Source organism: Galeopterus variegatus, unplaced genomic scaffold (genome assembly GCF_000696425.1).
Source record: "Galeopterus variegatus unplaced genomic scaffold, G_variegatus-3.0.2 Scaffold168, whole genome shotgun sequence".
NCBI lineage: Eukaryota > Metazoa > Chordata > Mammalia > Dermoptera > Cynocephalidae > Galeopterus > Galeopterus variegatus.
The window spans coordinates 393,539-412,893 of record NW_007726279.1 but is presented as its reverse complement, the minus strand read 5'-3'; the positions used below and the strand labels follow the sequence as shown (position 1 = coordinate 412,893).

General features: G+C 56.6%; 2 protein-coding genes across 2 annotated transcripts in view; one reads left to right on the top strand and one right to left on the bottom strand.

Moving 5' to 3' along the window:
• ITPK1 (inositol-tetrakisphosphate 1-kinase) overlaps positions 1 to 11,992 on the top strand; it is a 184,353-nt gene extending 172,361 nt beyond the window's left edge. Inside the window, exons 9-10 of the mRNA XM_008594907.1 lie at positions 5,023 to 5,185; positions 9,924 to 11,992. Coding sequence (XP_008593129.1) covers positions 5,023 to 5,185; positions 9,924 to 10,267 — 507 coding nt within the window. The 3' untranslated portion in view covers positions 10,268 to 11,992. The remainder of the gene's footprint in view (positions 1 to 5,022; positions 5,186 to 9,923) is intronic.
• A 4,397-nt stretch (positions 11,993 to 16,389) lies between these two features.
• Positions 16,390 to 19,355, bottom strand: part of CHGA (chromogranin A (parathyroid secretory protein 1)) — a 12,108-nt gene continuing 9,142 nt past the window's right edge. The window contains exons 7-8 of the mRNA XM_008594969.1: positions 18,912 to 19,306; positions 16,390 to 16,567 (exon numbers count right to left, since the gene is read on the bottom strand). Coding sequence (XP_008593191.1) covers positions 16,484 to 16,567; positions 18,912 to 19,306 — 479 coding nt within the window. The 3' untranslated portion in view covers positions 16,390 to 16,483. The remainder of the gene's footprint in view (positions 16,568 to 18,911; positions 19,307 to 19,355) is intronic.

Genomic DNA, 19,355 nt, shown 5'->3' with positions numbered 1-19,355 from the left:
GGAGTGTCACCCACCCCCAAGGCAGCGGGTGCTGGGCATCGTGGCTGGCGTGCAGTGACTGTCGCTGTGTGTCAAGCTTCAACCCAGGTGCCCTGCACCTCACGGCAGCCACACAGGAGAAGAACGAGCAACTCCACTCTGCTGGGGAGGAGGCTGATGCGGAGAGAGGTTCAGTAACTTCTCCAAGTTACAGGGCTGTTCATACAGGGGCACAGTCAGGATTTGGCCCCGGATCTTTTTCCAAAGCTGGGTCTTCCAGGAGTTTAAGATTCTTACCTCATCCGTGATTCTTGAACAACTGTCCCCAAAGCAGACAGTTAGAAATCACGGGCCATCTCTGCCACTTCCCCTAAACTTAGAGTCCTCTTCTGGGGCTCCTGCTCCCCTGAGGTTGCATTTGTCCTAGTATCCTGGGATACACAGCCTTGCTGTGTCCTCCTCCCTGTCCTGGGTTGGTCTCACCAACAAGAGTCACAGCAGACCTCTGCCCGCCACTCCTCTGTGCCCCCTGTTGGCAGCCTGCTGTTCATTGTGTATTTCTGGCTCCTTTGAGGAGCCAGCCGTGTGCTGACAATTTGACGAGCACAGGCGTGGACAGGGACCTGAGGGAACTCCACTGTCCCTCAAGATGGTGATGGCTATCCCTCTGGGAACAAGTCGGGGAAGCTTTGGGACAATGGGATTTTAAACAGGGCCTCTTGGTGCTTGGCTGTGTACGTTATAAGACGTAAATAGGTGTTCAGTGTGGGAAAGGTTCTTGTAAAGTGTCATAAACTTTAGGACTCAGCCAGTGTGGCGAGGGGAGGCAGCTTCTGGCAGACTTCCTGAGAAGCGTCCCTGCCAGTGTCCTCACACAGTGTAGTGATGGTGGCCACTGGGGCTGGTGAGCAATGCCAGAGGGACACCGTGAGGGTGATGAGCAGAGTGACCCACCGGAAGTCACTTTCTTGGATAATCACCTGTTGACCATTAGCCTCAGTTTCCTCATCTGTACAACAGGAAGGGGTCAGCCTGGAGACACTGCAGGGGCCTTCCCTCCACCTCTCACGTCCACAGTCGTCTCCTCCTCCCCTCAGTGCATGACTGCTAGTCAGGAATCCACTAGGACTGCCAACTTTTAAAAACAGAACAGGAGGTGCAGTCAGTGCCACTTTCTCCATTCGGGACCTGAGCCTCCTGGACGCCTGGGCCAGCCTGACTCAGTCAGCTCCATTCCCAGGAGCAGGAACATGTTCCTGACTCATCCTCCCACCCCTGCCCACCTGGGGCTCCTCCAGACCCTGTCTTGGCCTCCCTGGGAGCCCTGGTCAGGACCCCTGCTCTGGCCTTGAAACCCCTCCTCCCTGCCCATCCGATGCCTGAGGATGGGCCACCCCAACTTGCAGCCCCCAAACACCTTTTACTCGAGAGCCAGTGTGGTGTTTTGGTTAAGAACATGGACTCTGATGGACTACCTGGGGTCCAAACCAAGCTCAGGTGAGCCCTGTCTCCTCTCTGAGCCTCAGTTTCCTCATCCTGCCTAGCGGGTTCCGTCAGACTTGTTGAGTTCCTGGATGAAAAGCGACTGCCAGGTGGAGTTCAGTGTTTAGTGTCAGCTGTGACTGGAGACGGGGCCATCGGTGGTTCACACAAGCACCTTCCCCACTCCTCCCTCTCTCCTTCCTTGTTTTCCAGAACATCCTCAGATTGTTTGTGCTAAGTGCCCATAGGCAGGATTCCCATGCCTTTATCTTGTTCTAGGATGGCAGTTTGGTTTTGAATAATCAAATGGCTTCAGAAGGATTTCTGAGATTCCTTAGCTAAGCTGAGAAAGTGCTTTTGTAAACAGCGTGTCATGAGACTCCAGCAGTGTCCCAGCCACAGCCACCTTGCTGCCAGGCCCTGTGCTGCGAGACTTAAACACCAGCTTAACCTCATCAGAATCTCACAACATAGGTATTTTTATTATCCCACTATAGGGGCAAGAAAACAAGGCCCTGAAGGGTTATGTTGTGGCTCAGGGAGTGCAGCAGGGGACAGGCAGTGCCCAGGCATCCACCGGGTCTCTCTGACTCGGCAAGGGCCCAGGCTGCCCCACTGGGCCACACCTCTGGCCCTCACTGGTGAGAGTGACTGAGAGGCTCGGGAACATGCTAAGTGACGAGCGTCTACTACAGCCTGGTTGCCACTCCCCATAGAAAATATTTCCCCTGTGGGAGACACCAAGGCATTGGGGTCATGAGCAGGAGGGGCCCCGCCTGTCTTGCAGAGCCCACGGGTTGGCGTTAGCACAGAGCGTGGGAGGGGCCCAGGGCTGGGACCCTGCTCAGCATGTGTCTGCAAGTTCCCTTTTGGTCTTTTCAGCTTCCTCGCCTTGGTGACCAGGGCTCTGTCCTCAGCCCTCCTGACCCAGTGTATTAGTCCATTCGTGTTGCTTATAACAGAATACAAGGAACTGGGTGATTTATAAAGAAAATGAAATTTATTGCTTACAGTTTCTGAGGCTGGGAAGTCCAAAGTCCATGTGGTGGTGGTGACAGTGATTCAGAGATCTCACATTGCAAGATGGTGGAAGCAGAGAGAGCAGAGAGAAATAGAAAGACAGACTTTCTTCTTTTAAAGGCTTCAGAACCACACCGCTGACCACCATTATTAATCCATTCACTACTGCAGGGTCCTCCCATCCAATCACCTCTTCAAGGCTCCACCTTTCGATTACCATAATAGGACTTCCCACTCTCTTAACAGTCACAGTGGGGGCTCGGTTTCTTTTTTTTTTTTTCTAAAGAGATGACGGGTAAGGGGATCTTAACCCTTGACTTGGTGTTGTCAGCACCACACTCAGCCAGTGAGCGAACCGGCCATCCCTATATATAGGGATCCGAACCCTTGGCCTTGTTGTTATCAGCACCACACTCTCCCAAGTGAGCCACGGGCTGGCCCTGGGGGCTCAGTTTCTAATACATAAAACTTGGGAGACAATTCAAGCTTCAGGGAGTTTTGGGGGTACATAATTCAAACCACTACACCCAGTTTCACCTTTTTTTTTAAGATTGAGATGAAATTCACACAAGGTGAAATTAGCCTCTTTAATGTATACGATTCAGTAGCAGTTAGTACATTCACAGTGTTGTGATTCACCACCTCTATCTAGTTCCTAAACATTTTGTCACCCAAGAGAAAACGCTGTACCCACTCCCCATTTCCCCGCTCCCAGCCCCTGGCGACCACTGATCTGGTCTCTGTCTCTGGATTTGCCCATTTTGGACATTTCATGTAAATGGAATCATTCAGTATGTGACCTTTTGTGTCCACCGTGTTTCGCTCAGCATAATGTTTTCAAGGTTCATCCACATTGCAGCATGTATCAGGATTTCACTCCTCTTTGTGCTGAACAGCGTGCCATTGTGTGGCTGTGCCACAGTGCACTCACCCACACGTCCGTCCATGCACACTTGGTTGTTTTTGGCTATTGTGAAGAGTGCCGCAGTGATCGCTAGTGGACAAGTACCTGGTTGAGTCCTTGTTTTCAGCTCTCGGGTATATACCTAGGAGTGGAATTGCTGGGTCACATGGTGACTCTGTGTTTAACTTCTTGACCCAGCTCACTTTGATCTTTCGTGGATCAGCCACCCCTTCCGCTTTGGCCTCTGAGCCCACAACCCCAAGGACTCCAGTGTTTATTGAGCACCTGAGTGAGCCTATTTTGTCTGATTTAGAGGTGACAGGACACAGTCCCTGCCCTACAATTCAGGTATAGGACCTCCTCCCAGTCAGGCAGGTACTGTCCCCACCATATCAACGACTTCATTATTCCTCTTGGCAAGTTGGGGATGAAGGCCTCATTGGTCCCGTTTCTCTTTTCTTCTTTTTTTTTTTTTTTTTTGGCAGCTGGCCGGCACAGGGATTGAACCCTGGACCTTGGTGTTATCAGCACCGCACTCTGACCACCTGAGCTAACTGGCCGGCCCGGTCCTGTTTCTCAGATGAGTAAACTGACACACAGAGAAGCCAATTACCTTTCCTTGAGTCCACAGAGCTAGGAAGGGACTCAGTATTCAAATCTGAATCCCCCGGACTCCAGAATCCTTCCCAATGCAGCGTTCCACTTTCTTGGAGACCCTGGCCAGGGGCCAAGCTTGGGCACATGAAGACTTGTATGCCTGTCCCAGGCCAGCAGAAAACGAGCAGCATGGGGGGTCCAGGGCAAGGTGGGAGAACTGTGCACTGGGACCGCCCAACTGGCCCCGTTGAAGCTTTGCTCAGAGCCCAGCGTGGACACAGGAGCCAGGCAGGAGCAGCGCAGTGACCTCCGTGGAAAGCCCAAGTCACATGGGATGTGGGTTAATTTGGAAACACCACAGTTAGGCACTTGGGAAGGCAGATTGGCATGCCACGTCCCCTAGAACCCTCCGCCTCACGCCCTGGGGACTCTGCGGTGGTGGGAGTGTGTGGCGTTGCTGACCACAACACTCCTGCTGCCCACCTCTGCCTGCCTGTGTCGCAGCTGCTCACAACTGTCTCCTGCTGTTCCTGGTCTCTGCACTTTTACTTCTGCTGTGCCCACCTGGAGCCCCTCTCCTCCCACCCCTGCCCAAGGCCCTAAATCCTACCCCCTTCAAGGTTCGACTCAAGTGCTCTCTGCACCCTAATGTCTTCCTGGGTCCATGACAGACTCTCCGTCTCCTTCCTCCCTGTTAGAGAGTTGGGTTTTAGAGACTGAAAAACCTGGGTCCAAATCCAACCCTGTGCTTTTAAGCTGTGTGACCCTGGGCCAGCCCCTGACCCTGTGTGAGCTTCTGGTTCCCTGTGTATGAAATGCTGATATCAACAGCAACCGCCCAGCTTGTGATCAGTTCTGGAAAGGTGCCTGCCCGGCCCGTGGCAGTACTTGGACAGTGGTCGCCCTAGTGCCTACCATGGTGGGTCTGTCTTGCCTCCTGGCCTGAAGGATGCAGGGCCTGTGGCACCTCCCATGGGGGGTCTCTGTGCAGCATGGCATTGCCTTTGCCCACCGTCTGACTCCCCTGTGTGTGTCTGCAGCTGGACAAGATTGAGGGTGTGTTCGAGCGGCCGAGTGACGAGGTCATCCGGGAGCTCTCCCGCGCTCTGCGGCAGGCGCTGGGTGTGTCACTCTTCGGGATCGACATCATCATCAACAACCAGACTGGGCAGCATGCAGTTATTGACATCAACGCCTTCCCAGGTGAGCGACGGGACTGGGCACCACCTTTGCTGGTGGCTTTGCAGCCAGCCATCTGTGTGTAGACTGTGTCCTTGGGAGACAGGACAGGCAAGTCAGGTTGACCAGGACTCGAGAGCCAGCACCGTCCCTCATTGTGGGGCCTGGGGCAGGTGCAGCCCCACTGCTCCTCAGCCCTGTTTGCAAAGCTTACAGGGTGTGGCAAGGAGGGAATGGGGTCCAAGCACCCAGCTCAGGGTGAGGCCGGGCACAGGTGGGCCCGCAACATAGCTGTTCTTCCACCCTCTTATTGGCCAAATCAGCCTATCCTTTGGGTTCTTCAGATTTAAGGAGCTGAAAGGACTTTGAAGGTAATACAACCCACACAGTTTACGTATAGAGAAACTGAGGCCCCTAGAGAGGAAGAAACTGGCCAAGGTCACACAGCACACAGGTAGCAGGGCCAGAGACTCCCAGACACATGCTGCTCCTGCTGTCCTGAGCTGCAGCACTGGGGTCCCCACCCATAGAATCTGCTCCCTGCCAGGGCCCTCAGACTCTGCTGGCACAGAGCCAGGCTCTGCCATGTACCCCTCAGATCTCCCCTCAGCTAGGGGCTCTGTGGTGAGCCCTAACATGGGACATCAGCGTGGCAGGGACGATGGGAGTGGCACCACCACATTCACAGGCTGTGTGCTTCACCCGAAGACACTGCAGCTGAGTGTCTTGTCCACCCCCACACAGCAGGTTGGGGAAGAGCCAGGCTTTGTGGCACAGCCCCAGGACAGAACACGGGTGTCTCTGCCCTGAGATCTGTTTCCCTCCATTCTTTTCTTGGTCCTGGCCTTTATTAAGTACCTGCTGTGGAGGTGAAGCAAACTTCTCTGCCTGCTCAGTAGGGGTGAAAACACTCAGGAGGTGATTCCTACCCTCGGAGACTGTGCATGGCAGGTGGGGACTGTTTGGGGCATTGCAGGGTGAGCCCTTGTGCGTGGAGTGTGACCTCCGGGCTGTGCAGCTCACAGGCCCCACAGCTCATGGGCCCCAGTCACCAGCTGGGTGCTAGACATGTGTGTCCCCTCCACTCCTCAGAAAACCAGGGAAATTGAGGCCCAGAGGAGCGCCCATCTCCTTGTGTCATTCAGTTATCATTTAGCTGGGGCCTCGTGTCCCGGCTGGTGCAGACATGGGTACAGTGTGAGCACGGCCCCCAAGGCCCTGCCCTTGGAGTGCTCATGCCCCTGTCGGGAGGAGCAGAAGACAAAGGGGCAGGGGTGGCCTGGGGCTCCTCTGTGAGGTGGGGACACCAGAGCAGAGCCTGCCAAGAAGGGAAGGAGCCACCCAGTGAAGATGGAGCATTGGGTCCCAGGCCAGGAACCACAGAATGCTGTGGCTGGAACAGGTGCAGCTGTGGGGACTGGGAGGGGTGGCAGGACAGGTCAGAGAGCAGCCCGCATGTAGCAAGGTGAGAACTTTGGACCCTGCTCTGGGTGAGATGGAAGCAGCCGCCTGAGGTCTGTATTGTAAATAGAAGGTCAGACCTGTGGGGCAATCAATCATGTTTTTCTTTTTTTTAATTAAGATGACCGGTAAGGGGATCTCAACCCTTGGCTTGGTGTTGTCAGCACCACGCTCTCCCAAGTGAGCTAACCAGCCATCCCTATGTAGGATCCGAACCCGTAGCCTTGGTGTTATCAGCACCGCACTCTCCTGAACGAGCCACAGGCCAGCCCCTTCGATCATGTTTTTCTCCAGTCCCCCTAGGTGCAGTGCAGGCCTTGGGTGGAGCCGGGAGGTAGGGTTTTGATGAGCCAGTAGGAGGGAGCGGGGAACTGAGGGCTCATCAGGGGAGCGATCAAAATGATGAACCGAGGATCTAAACCACGAGGCTGTGGGGGCAGCTCAGTGAAAAGGCAGAGTCAGTGGCTGGAGAGTCAGGAGCGGGTAGAGGGCTGTTGGAGTGCAAGTTCTAGAAGGAAGGAGGAGATTGAGTTGGGGACAGTGAGAAGCTTCTCACCTGAGCCGTTGACCTCTCCCAGCGCAAACAGCTGCATGCGCTTCTGGCCAGGCGGCTTGCTACCCGAGGGTGGCCTGGGTGGTAGAAGAGGGACACAGCTGTGAGCCGGACTGGGGGCTTCTTCCAGGAGAGCCAAGGGAAGGACTGCCAAGGTGGGGCTAGGTGCTGAGGTGGGTCTGCGGCTGCCCGGAAGGATGAGGCTGAGCCTGATGGAGACTCGTGGGAGCCAGAGGCTGAGGGCGGCAGGGAGCATGTGGCCCTGGACCCTGGGCAAGGAGGAGCTCGTGTCCAGGAGATCCTGCGGCTCACCAGCTGTGCTGTAGAGCTCTCTGAGAGCCAAGCAGAGGGGCAGGCCCTGGCTCCTCCTCACCCATGGAGGCTACCTTGGAGCTGTGGGTGTTTCGCACGCTAGGCTCTGGGAAGTAATAAGGGCAGTAGCGGCACAGGTTGCTGGCCCCACCGTGGGCCACAGCTATACTGTGGCATCTCGTCCTGTCCTCCTGACAGCACGGTATGGAAGGGCCCACTGTGATCTCTGCTTGCTGATGACAGGCTGGGAGTTGAGTGACTTCTTCAAGGGCCACTATGTGATGGAGCCAGGATTGGGGCCCTGTCATCCAACTCCAAGCCTGTGCTCTTGACCTTGAGGCCCCTCACTCTCAGAATACCAGCTGTGTGTCCAAATCTAGGCTCTGCATTCAAATCCCAGTCTCAGGGTTCATCTCTATGTAATGGGGACATTTTCCACCCTCAGAGACAGAGAAGATGGCATTTGTACCATGCCTGGCATGGAGCTGGTGCCCTGCCCTGCTAGTCCATGCCTCAGTCCACTGCCCTAGGCCCCCCTGTGCATCCTCAGGCCTCTGAGGAGGTGGCTGCCTCTGCACAGCCCCATAAAGCACACCCCCAACCCGGGGCCTCCGGGCCTTGTCTGGGGACAATGGCAGAGTGGTTGCTGGGGAACAGCTTTCCATTCCCTGGCATTGGCCTTATGGTGCATTTTCAGCACCCCTCCCCCTCTGCCTCTCTATCCAGGTCTAGGGCTGAAATGTCTCAGTCCTGTGGTGGGGCACCCAGCACCACGTGGTGTTCAAGACACAGACAGGACCAGAGGGCCTGATGCAAATCCCAGCTCTGCCAATTGTGAGCATTGTGACATTGGGCCTCTCTGAGCCTGTGTCCTCATCTGTAAAATGTGGCTGCAAGGTTGCAGTGAGCGGGAGTGCAGAGCTTACAGTCCAGAGCCGGTGCTTCCTGCACACTGTGTGAGCTCCAGTGTGGACATCATCACCACCTTCATGGCCAAGGCTGGCAGCCATGCATCTTCATCTGTGAAATGGGGACAAAGGCTGCTGCGAAGATCAGGCGAGAGGACGTTGTGCGGTGTCTGCACAGAGTGCTGGTTTGGAAGCGCCATGTGCCAGCTGTCTCAGCCATTTTGTATCTTTACTGTGGGTTCCCGTGCCTCCTCCTCTCAGCCTCAGGCTTCCTCAAAACCACAGCAGTTGTTTGTTGAATAAATAACGGTGTGGACAAGTGCAGCTCCCCCACCTGGCCTGCGAGAAAAGCTCTTCACAGAGCTCTTCTCTGAGCGGTAACATGCGGTGTCTGTGTCCCAACCTTCACTCCCACTTCGGCCTGTGCCGCTGGCTGTGACTAGCATCCCAGAGGATGTGCTAGGGTTTCCATATCCTCTCGGCACTAGGCCCAGCATCGAGGATGGTGGTCACAGCCATGGTGGCAGTGGGCAGTGCCTGCAGTCCCCTCCCAAAGCTGGCATACCATGATTCCTTTTCGGGACACACCTCCTGCCCTGCTCGTTGTTCTTGGAGCCATGTGCCGACTCCTGTGCCTCCAAATTGGTTCAGGCAGGCAGGAGGCACCCAGCCTGTGTGGAAGCTCTTTTGAAGCAGTTCGTTGGGACTCAGCAAAATCCTCACCCTAGATCTGAAACCTGCTTGGTAGCTTCAAGAACTGCTGACATTCGCATCTGTGCTGGGAAATGTCTGCCTCCAGCAGGCACCAGCGATTGGTATTCTAGAGACAAGACCCCTCTTCATTCAGGGGAGGGAGTGTCACTGTGCAGTGGAGCCTGTCTCAGGTCTTGGCTTTGATGCAGATGCCCAGAGTCTGTCCCATGGCCTCGATCTATGGAGCATGGGGCACCGAGAGCCTCCCTGCAGGTACTTCAGGGTGAGAAGGAAACAGACTCAATTTCATGGCAGCTGCTATGGGTCAGGCACTGCCATGTGCCAGCCCTCGCTGGTTGTGCCCACAGTCGCCTCCCCCAGAGGGAATCATCATCTTGGTTTACAGACGAGGAGGCTGAGGCTCAGGACAGGAGCAGTGGCCAGGACTCAGGCCCATGACCAGACCAGGCCAGGCCCCATGGGGTCAAAGGGCATTTATTATGCAGTGTGTGCTGGCATCATACCATGCCAGGTGGGTGATTACATGAGGTGGTGGAGCTGTGCCCAAACGGGATAGGGTCACAGGGTGTGTGTCATCAGCTGCAGCTGCTCACTGGGGACATCCAAAGATCCAGGACCAGCCCATGGGACCACACACAGTGGTTTTGAGTCCAGGCTGTGTGACTGCCCTCAGCCCACGACTTCTGCTGGCCTTGGTTTTCTCTGTAGATGGGGGCTTGAGCACACCCCCTCACTCTGGGGGCCTGCTAGTTCCCTCCTCCTCCCTCCCATCACCCCCTGGCTAACACCCCGTGCTGTCTCTCTCCCACCCCAGGCTATGAGGGCGTGAGTGAGTTCTTCACAGACCTGCTGAACCACATCGCTACCGCCCTGCAGGGCCAGAGCACAGCCATGGCAGGCGCGGGGGACATGGCCCCGCTGAGGCACAGCAAGCTCCTGGCAGAGCCGGCGGGCAGCCTGGCGGGTGAGCGGACGTGCAGTGCCAGTCCTGGCTGCTGCAGCAGCATGATGGGCCAGGACGCGCCCTGGAAGGCGGAGGCCGACGCAGGCGGCACTGCTAAGCTGCCGCACCAGAGACTTGGCTGCACCGCTGGTGTGTCGCCCAGCTTCCAGCAGCACTGTGTGGCCTCCCTGGCCACCAAGGCCTCCTCCCAGTAGCCACAGAGCCCAGGACCCAGAGGGGCGGCACAGAGCGCGGAGCACACCCACTGGGCAAGCAGCTCCCACGGTGGCACAACTACTAAGAATTCCCGATGATCTGATTCTTTCTTTTGTTAATTTTTAACCTGATTTTCTGATGTCGTGATCTAAAGGAAGGGTGGGGGAAGGTGCAAAAGAACACCAGGTGGTCTGGCCTTGCAGAAAAGGGCCAGCCCACCAGCTCCTGCAGTGCAGATCTCCTCACTGAGCTCACACACTGCTGTGTTTTCAACACTAGGTCTGAATGTGGGTGCGTGCGTGTGCACGTGTGTGGTTGCCATGCACGTGTGTGCACATCCATGCCTGCTCGTCTCCATGGCCGCTGTGGACCAGGCCTCTAGGCCTCTGGGCCTCTGGCGGGAGGCCCGCCCCTGGCCAGGCTGGACAGCGAGTGAATGGACGGTTCCCCTCCTCCTCTCCAAGCCCCCCACGACCGGGCCTGACCCTTCCCGTTTCCCCATGCTGGTCTTCTCAGAGGCTCTGTCAGGAGCGTGGCCTGATGCCCTGCTCCTACTAGGCGTGAAGCTAGCCCCTCCCTCCCAGAAGCCAGAGGAGGTGATGGGCCCCTTGGGGGTTCCATGCTGGGGGTCTGGGCTGTGATCCCGCTGCTCTCCGCTGACAGAAGTAAAAGGAAGCTTCGAGGGCAGAGGCCAAGACCTTGGTCGGCTGCCACTCTTCACACCCCCCTCTTGCAGTCCACCAGGCCCCTCCACACGTGTCCCATTGAGCCCTGCATTGGGGCCTCCTTCCCCCGACCCAGCACTGCCACTCCCTGGAGCCGAGAAAGGAGTTGCCTGGCTGGGAGCCCCACCTGTGCCAAGGATTTGTGCTGTGACTTTGGACAAATCATTCCAAGAGTTTTCAGCCCTCTGTCTCCTTGTCTCTAGTGGGCAGTGAAGACCAGAGAACCCTGAAGGGCTGGCTTAATGCTCAAACCCCTGGGGCAGCCTGCTTCTCTGTGAAGCTTCCCAGATGAGGACAGGTGGGGGGCCTCCGCATGGTTGCCCATACGGTTCACACCTGCTGGGTCCCTCCTTACCCAACAGGCCCAATCCACCTCTCCTGTGTTTAGGGATAGCCCCAAGCACTAAGCCAGCCAGGTGCAAGGGAGCAGTCCCCTCCACCCCCCACCTTAGAATCACCCCCATCACGGCAGCAGGCAGACCAGGGCTGATCCCGAGGCCTAGGCAGGCCAGCAGCCCCTCCACAAAGGGAGGGGGCAAGTAAGGAACTTTCTCAGTCCCCAGAAGAGGTGGGACACTGGGCAAGACACATAGGCCTCCCTGAGTATGATTTTGTCTTAAGATATCAGTTCACTTTGAAAAAGGCTTCTGGGTGGTCCTCTTGTCCGGTGAGATAGGACACTGGAGAGAGTGCAGAGCAACCCAAGAGGAGCCGCCCCAAGCAGAGCGCTCAGGATACGTGCAGCCTGGCTGAGCAGGGGCGCCCCCTTCAGGAAAGGAGGAGCTGGGCCCGCGTGAGGGGCAGGAGTGTCGGAACTGCCCAGCTTTTTTGGAAACTGAGGGCCCGGTGACTAACTGCGTTTACAGGACTTGAGTGTTGAACCCTGATTAATGTCTGTATGTCACCTTTCCTAGTTCTAACCCTGAGCCCCAGGGAAGCAGGAAAGTGTGGCCGGCCTCCTGCACTGCTTTGTCTCCAAAATAAACTACTGAAATCAAACTGCGCTTCATGCGTGTTTATAAGATGTTGCTCGAGTTTGTCATTCTCCCAGTCTTTAAAGAAAAGACATTTAACAATGCAGCTTTACCTTTTTGAAATAAAGTTCCAATCCTCGGCTGCCCCAAGAACAATGGGGTGTGCTGTGTGACCCCTGCTGTATCATGTTCCTGTAGAAACAATGTGCCACCTTTCTAGAGTGACACATGTTAGCATCCAGGGCCCAGATCTCAGGTGATCGCCTTTTGGTGATGTGGCATTTTCCACAGACCCCATGCAGTTGCTGAGCAGAACAGGTGCACTTTGCAGGAGTGGAAATCGAGGGGCGGGGTGTGCTTCAGAAGGCTTGGGGGCCACGACGTGGTGAGAAAGCACAGCCCGCACCCCGGGCCGTCCAGGCTGGCGAATGCTGTCCAGCAACTGCAGACCACATCGACATGCAGAGGGACTGGGGACGGAGGTGAGGCACCAGTGCCTGTGGGAGTGGGCCTCAGTAGCAAGGATGAGAGAACCCTGTTCTCTAAATGTCCCCTGGGTGCACACTGACATTTTTTTGGTTCCAGGACACAGCCCATAGAGTTGGTCTCTTCTTGGGCCTCCTTGTCCCTGGCCTTGGGGTTTTGGCATCAGGGAAGGACAGACATGCTGGAACAAGCTTTGTCTCAGCACCCACAGTTGGCCCTGCTAGCACCACTGGGGACTTGGGACTCTCCCAAGCTTCTGTCTCCAAGTTGGTCAGCACATCAGCTCTGGCCCTGCAGCTTCTGTCTTGGTGGTGGTCAGTGGACAGAGCTATTGCAGGGCTCCAGGAGCAAATGGCAGGGCTAGATTTTGGCTGAGGCCTCGGGTAGTCTCAGAGGGTCAGCTGCATGGTCTGCATTGGGTCCCCTGGGGATGGAGGCCTTGGATCAAGTTCTGCTTGAGGATGCTCTGATTATATAAAGATGTGATTCCACAAACATTACACCCCAATCGAGTGCCAGCTGCTGGCTGGCTGTTCTCTCCAAGAGAGCCGAGGGGAGTCTATCCTGGAGCAGGGTGTTCGCCACAGTGTCACAGGAAGGTCTGGGTTTGCAGCATATGGTGGATGGTTGGGCTTGTAGCTGTAGAGCATCGCCTGCGGGAGTCAGACCCAGCGAAGCCCCAAGGAGTTACATGGGGCTTCCTGTGCGCAGGCCTGCCTGTGTCTTTAATCCTGTCAGTGAGGGAGGAAACAACCTTGAACCAGTATTCCTCTCTCTACCCAGAGGACTGCCAAGCGGGCTTTAGAGAAGGTTAAAAGACCCTAGTAGGAAGCTGTCTGGTTTCCAGGCCACCAGAGAAGAGCAGCTGTTTGCCAGCCACTCTGAGGCCAAGGGAGACTGTGTGTCCTCTGTCCTTCCAGCCTGGAAGCCTGGTCTTTGGCTCTTGGGCATTCACTTTGGCCGCTGGCCACAGAGCAATTGAATGGATTTCCTGAAGTCCCTGGGGTTTGTGTGTGCCCTCTCTCCTGTCTCCTAGAAACTGGTCATCCACCCAGTGGGATCCCAGGCAGCTCCCCTCCCTCCTGTACCATAGCCATGGGCCCCTGTCAAATCCAGAGCCCTTGAGCTGGCTGCTGGCTGTCCAAAGGAACGGGGCCTTCCAGCACAGGCTGCTGTGAGACAGGAGAGCAGCGGTCCTTGGCCAAGGCTCTGGGCCTCTGCCTCCTCGGGTCAGCCTGGCCATGCCCTGGTGCCGCAACCACCTGCCCTGCACAAGCCCCAGCCTGACTGAGGTGATGTGGCCAGGGTTTCTCCTGTGTATCCTGCCCACATGATAATGGGCTTATGCCTCTGTCCCTTCTCTCTGCATAGCCATTGCCACCATGGTCTTGGAGTGACCCTCCCCACACTTCAGAGGAGAGCTGGCTGGCACGACAGCTTGGGCTTCTGCTGGTTGGATCCTCCTCTTTTGGTTCTGACCAGCAGGATCTCCCCTAACCCCAGACCACCCCGGGCCTTCCAGAGTCATCTGTGCCCTGGTGGCTTGGAGGGACTGTCCCCTCCTATAGCCTGGCTGGTCCCTTCCTCCAGGGCCGTGTGTGGAATCGCATCTCTCTGAAACTCACGCTTGCAAAGGGATTTCACCAGGACTTTGCTGTTAGGGCTAACACCTGTCCTTTGTGACAAATGCTGTTTGCTTCAACCCTGTTCATAAGCCACTTTACCAGCATCGCGAGCTGGCTTGTACTTCATTTGTGTACATACATGTATATGTATATATATGAAGACACATACTAGGTATAAAATCACAGCTTCTGTCCATTGGCTCTTTTGATTTGGTTGCCTGGTTGCTCCTGTGATAAGGATGACGCAGGTGGCTCATCTTTGGGATTGGTTATTTCAGTGACAAGGTGTCCCCAGGTTCTCTTTATCTGCTAACAAATCTTGGTAGTGGCTGTTTTGATTTGTGATGGTCTAGTGGAATATGGTTAGTGTTGTGTTATTTCTATAATTGTCGGGGGTGGAGTGTAAACCTCTCTTTGAAACATGAAGAAATAAACACCTTACAGCTCCAGCCTTGGAGGGGGTCCCTCTGGGAGCGTAGACGTTGGCAGCAATGGGCAGCCTGGCTCGTAGAAGAGGCCTAGACTTGCCGAGACCTCTCAGAAGACTCGTATCATGGCAGTCGTGGTTTTCTGGCCCAGGCTGTTGGGGCCCCTCCAATACTCAACCCCAATCTGGTAAGGAGATAATAAGTATTATCCCCATTTTACAGATGAGAAAACAGGCTCTGAGAGGGTAGGAAATGCCTGCCCAAGCTCTCCAGCTAGTTAATGGCAAGCCTGGGGATTCCAACTCCAGTCTGAGGTCAAAACCCAAGTCCTTGCCACTGAAACTTGCCTGCTCAGACCCACCAGACAGAGCCTGGACCCTTGGGAACTTGGTTCCCAAATCCCAACTGGCACTCTGGACTTGGCCCAGCCCTCCCCGACCCACCCCCTCACTACCACTGCCGAGAAGAATCACCCTCACCAGCTTGCTTTTTTTTGAGGTACACAGGCCAAGGACGTTTGACCCAGAGCTGCCACCTGGAGAGGTGAAGCGCCTGGCCAGGGCTGACCAGCTGGTCTAGCAGAGCCAGGATCAAGCTCTGTCTCCTCTTGGCCTGCAGGGAGCAGGCAGACGTGAGCTTTTGCTCACTTCTGCTGAGCCTACATTTGTCCCTGTAGTCTGCTTGGCTGTTGAAGGGTCCAGCTTTCCCCACTGGGTGAGGGCTTCTTAAAGCCAGGGCTTGTCCTGGCCATCTCTGACTGCCCAGTCCTACCAAATGCAAAGCAGCTATTCACAAGAATTTAATGAATGACTGAATGATTGGCCGTTATTCAGCTGGTACACACAGGTCCATTGCACCAGCTTGGGTCATCCTGATTGCATAATCCTGCATAGTCCCCATGCTTAAGTGTTTCAAGCACCACCCCTGCCTGTGACTTTGAGTCATTTTATCTTCTCAGCCTCAGTTTCCTCATTCCCCAAGTTGGGACTAAGACTTTCCGTGCTCTAGTGAACCATTAAATGCATAGGAACTTCAGATGCCCCACAATTCTACACATGTAACAGGCCAGAGGTTATGGCAGGGGAGAATAAGATTTATGCCAACGGGGGCCTGCAGCTCAGAGGCCCAAGTCAGGAAATCTAAAGCTGGTCTGATACCTGTGTCCTATGCCAGCACTATCCTGGGCTGTCAGGGCCTCTACCCAGCACCACAAGAGATTAGAGGACATGGTCCATCAGTGAAGGGTGATCTGGGCTCAGAAAGCAGAGGCTGTGTCCGAACACGGCCCCACCTCTACGTGGCCCAGCTTGTGTAGCTGGGAGGCACGGGAGAGGAAGGAACAGTGCATGTTACTTAACCCCCGCACACACCTTCTGAAGCAGCTCAGCACCCCCATTTTACAGATGAGGAAACTGAGGCTCAGAGGCCCAAAGTCACTTTCCCAAGATCCCACAGCTAGGAATTGGCCCAGAACGGAGTCACCCCAGGTGGACCGAACCTCCTCCTGTCCATTTTCTCAAATCCAATGCATCCCACCCCACTCTGAGTTTAGAGGGGAAAAAATTCAAGGAAAGCGGAAAGAGCTCAGGACAGATTTATTTTTCCTTAGATAAATTTTATACAGAGTATATGACAGGAGTTCTCAGCTTTCACCAAAAGGTCAGAAGTTATTGCAGTTGTGCCCAGTGGATATGACGGTGGAAAGGAAACTTCTAGAAAGCCACCCATGTTCAGAGAAGGAATAATCAATGTTTAAAGTCATGGGGGCCCGTCCTGCAGAGAGGTATTCCAGGACAGGGCTCGAGAGCAGGAGGAAAGGAACATGGGGGCAACAGGGGAGCTGGGCTTGGGTGGTCTGGAGGCCACCTCCCTACCAGAAGCAGCGTCCGGGCCGTCTGGCCAGGACCTGCAAAGGGGACAACAGTGCCAGGACCACAGAAGGCCTCGGGGCCCTGGCCGGCGCTGCCAGCCGGTGCCTCAGCCCCGTTGCAGCGCCTGCAGCTGGTGGGCCACCTTCTCCAGCTCCGCCTCGATGGCTGACAGGCTCTCCAGCTCCTGGTCCTAGAAGAGAACTTCAAGGGTCACTCGGGCTGGCCAAGAGAGCCTGGGACCCAGTCTGTGCCAGCAGCATGGAGGGTGCAGTCAGTCAGGCTGGCTGGGCTACTGGTTAGCTGTGTGGCCTCGGACAGGTGGCTTTGCCTCTTTGAGCCTCAGGGGCCTCGTCCGCACCATGGGGACAATGATACTACCAAGCTGGCTGCTCCAAGATTATTACGCACAACAGGTGGGTGAAGCAGGGGGTCCTGATCCCACACTGCCCCTGGGGGCCTCTTATCTAGGCTCCACTTTCTCCTAAATGGTTCCAGATGGGGCAGGGGGTGGAGGGGGTTGTCCCTTCTTTCGGGCAGGGCTTGGAAAACCCAAGCTTCTAGTGCCCCCGAGAACCCCTTCCCTTGGCCCAGACCATGGGTGGTGGCTCCCAGGGTGAGGCCAGGCCTGGATTTCTGGGTTTGTTTTCCATAGCCTTCCTACTCAAGGGGACTGTGGGGACTGTGGCCTGGGCTAGATGCTATGAGAGCTGCCCCACATCGACCTACCTAGGCTGGGCCTTGATGCTTGGTCCTGTTTGTGAGGGGACCCCAAGCTTGGACTGCCAGGGTGGTTCAGGGAAGCAGGGGTCCCTCTGAGCCCTCACTGTGCCTCAGTCTCCCAAAGCTTCCAGATCCCTGGGATCTTGGACACCCACGAGCACATACCCTCAGGCTCAGAGCAGGAGCTCAGGGAAGGCCACCTCCCTGGCCTTGACCTGGGAGGGGTCGTCTTCCTGCAGTACCTGCCAGATTTGAGGCTGCTGAGGGCACCCTGGCCCTAGGGCCACACTTAGAGACCCACTTGGGGCCCAGTTGAAACACACTGATGAAGGTTGCCACGGAAATAGGAGCCCTGGCGCCTTCCGTGTTGGAGTAGCCCTGGGGCATGAGTTTTGCAATGCTCGGGTTTCTAAGAAGACCCTTGGGCTGGGTGGAGGAGGCCCCCAACCCACTCTGTTCACAGGACTCTGGGTCCCCACTTCTCTGCCCTGCAGTCCAGGGCTCCCTGGGCTCGTGGAGGTGGCAAGTGTCTCTGGCATCTCATTCTCTCCTGCTGCTGCAGGTGGGAAAGAGGATGCTCACAAGTGCCTGCCTAGTCCTGGGTCCACAAGCTGGGAGTGAGGGATAAGCTGCTGTTTCCTGTAGCCCCTTCCCCTCAGTCTCCTGGGGACAGGCACAGAAGCCATCTCCTGGCTGCAGCTGCCAAGAAAACCCCAGTCCCAGGCCCAGAGAGGTCAGGGGCCCAAAAAAGGGCCACTTCCTCTTTGGGTGGGCAAAGAAGAACCTTGGAGTAAGGGTCTTGGACAGGTCCCAGCCCCCTGTAGGGCTCCAATTCCCACCTGAGTACTAAGGCTTGAACCAGGCACCCCAGGGTCTCCTCTAGCTTCAAGGTGGTGTCGCCTGCTTGCCACAGAGCCCAGCTCCACCCAACCCTCTGCGGGGCTCCATCCCTACTCCCTGTTCAGTTTCCCAAGCAGCCCTGGGCATGGCCAGGCTTTCAAAGCTCGTGCATGTTCTAATCACGATAATGAGATGAGCAGAAAGGACTCTTTATCCCCGTTTCACAAATGGGGGAACCAGTGAGGCTCAGAGAAGGGGCATGATCTGCCCAAGGTCACACAGCTAGGAGGAGGCAGGGCCCAGGTCTTCTGGCACATGTGGGTGTCTCTCCCACCCATTCCCACAGGCCCCAAGGGCCAGCGTGGGCTGGACCTGGGAAGAGGGTGTGTCTGGGCTTGCCTGGAGGCCAAGAGAAGACAGGGCCAGACCAACCACACGGTCTTCCCAGTGCATGACCCATCCCTGGTGTCCCCTGTCTCTGTGCTCTCCCAGCTCCTGGGGGTACTGGCCCTGGGCCTGGATCCCCCAGGCAGCAAAGGGCCCTCCCAGGCTGGTTCCAAGCCCTCTGCACCCAAGCACCAAGCTGCACTCATCACTCGCATGCCTGCTTGCAAACCCACAGAGGCTCCCTGTTGCCTTCAGGACGGACGGATTCCCTGCCCAGCACCTGTCCAGCCGCCACATGCTGATCCCAACTCCTCCTTGGCTGCCTGTCCAGCTGGCCTTACTGGGCGCCTGCTGTGAGCCGGGCGCTTTCTCCTGCCCAAGAGGCTCCCTGTTGCCTTCAGGACGGACGGATTCCCTGCCCAGCACCTGTCCAGCCGCCACATGCTGATCCCAACTCCTCCTTGGCTGCCTGTCCAGCTGGCCTTACTGGGCGCCTGCTGTGAGCCGGGCGCTTTCTCCTGCCCAAGAGTCCCAGGCTGCAAGGGGCCGCTCGGCGGGCCCTGGGGCCGGCTCCTGCCCATACCAACCTCAGGTCTGCGGTTGGCGCTGCCCTCCTCGTCCTTCTTCTCCTCGGGGTAGCGGCGGACCTGGAGCGGCAGGGCTGCCCCGACGCTGTCCTCCTGGGAGGACGGCCTCCAGCCTCGTCGCCACTGCGGCCCAGGGCCCCTGGAGCCGTCAGCCCGGGCCCGGAGGGAGAGCTTCATGGAGCGGTCAGGATCGTCCTCGTCCTCGTCCTCCTCCTCCAGCCGCTTCTCGGCCGTCAGCTCCTTGGCCAGCTGGTCCATCTTGCTCCACCGCTTGGCGTCCTCCCACTCCTTGGAGAGTTGCTCCTCCTCGTCCTCCTCCTGCTCCTGATCCCTGCTCTTCCCGCCCCGGAAGAGACCTGGAGGGGCCCCCTCCATCTCCTCCTCCTCCTCCTGCTCCTCCTCCTCCTGCTCCTGCTCCTCCTCCTCCTTCTCCAGCTCCTCCTG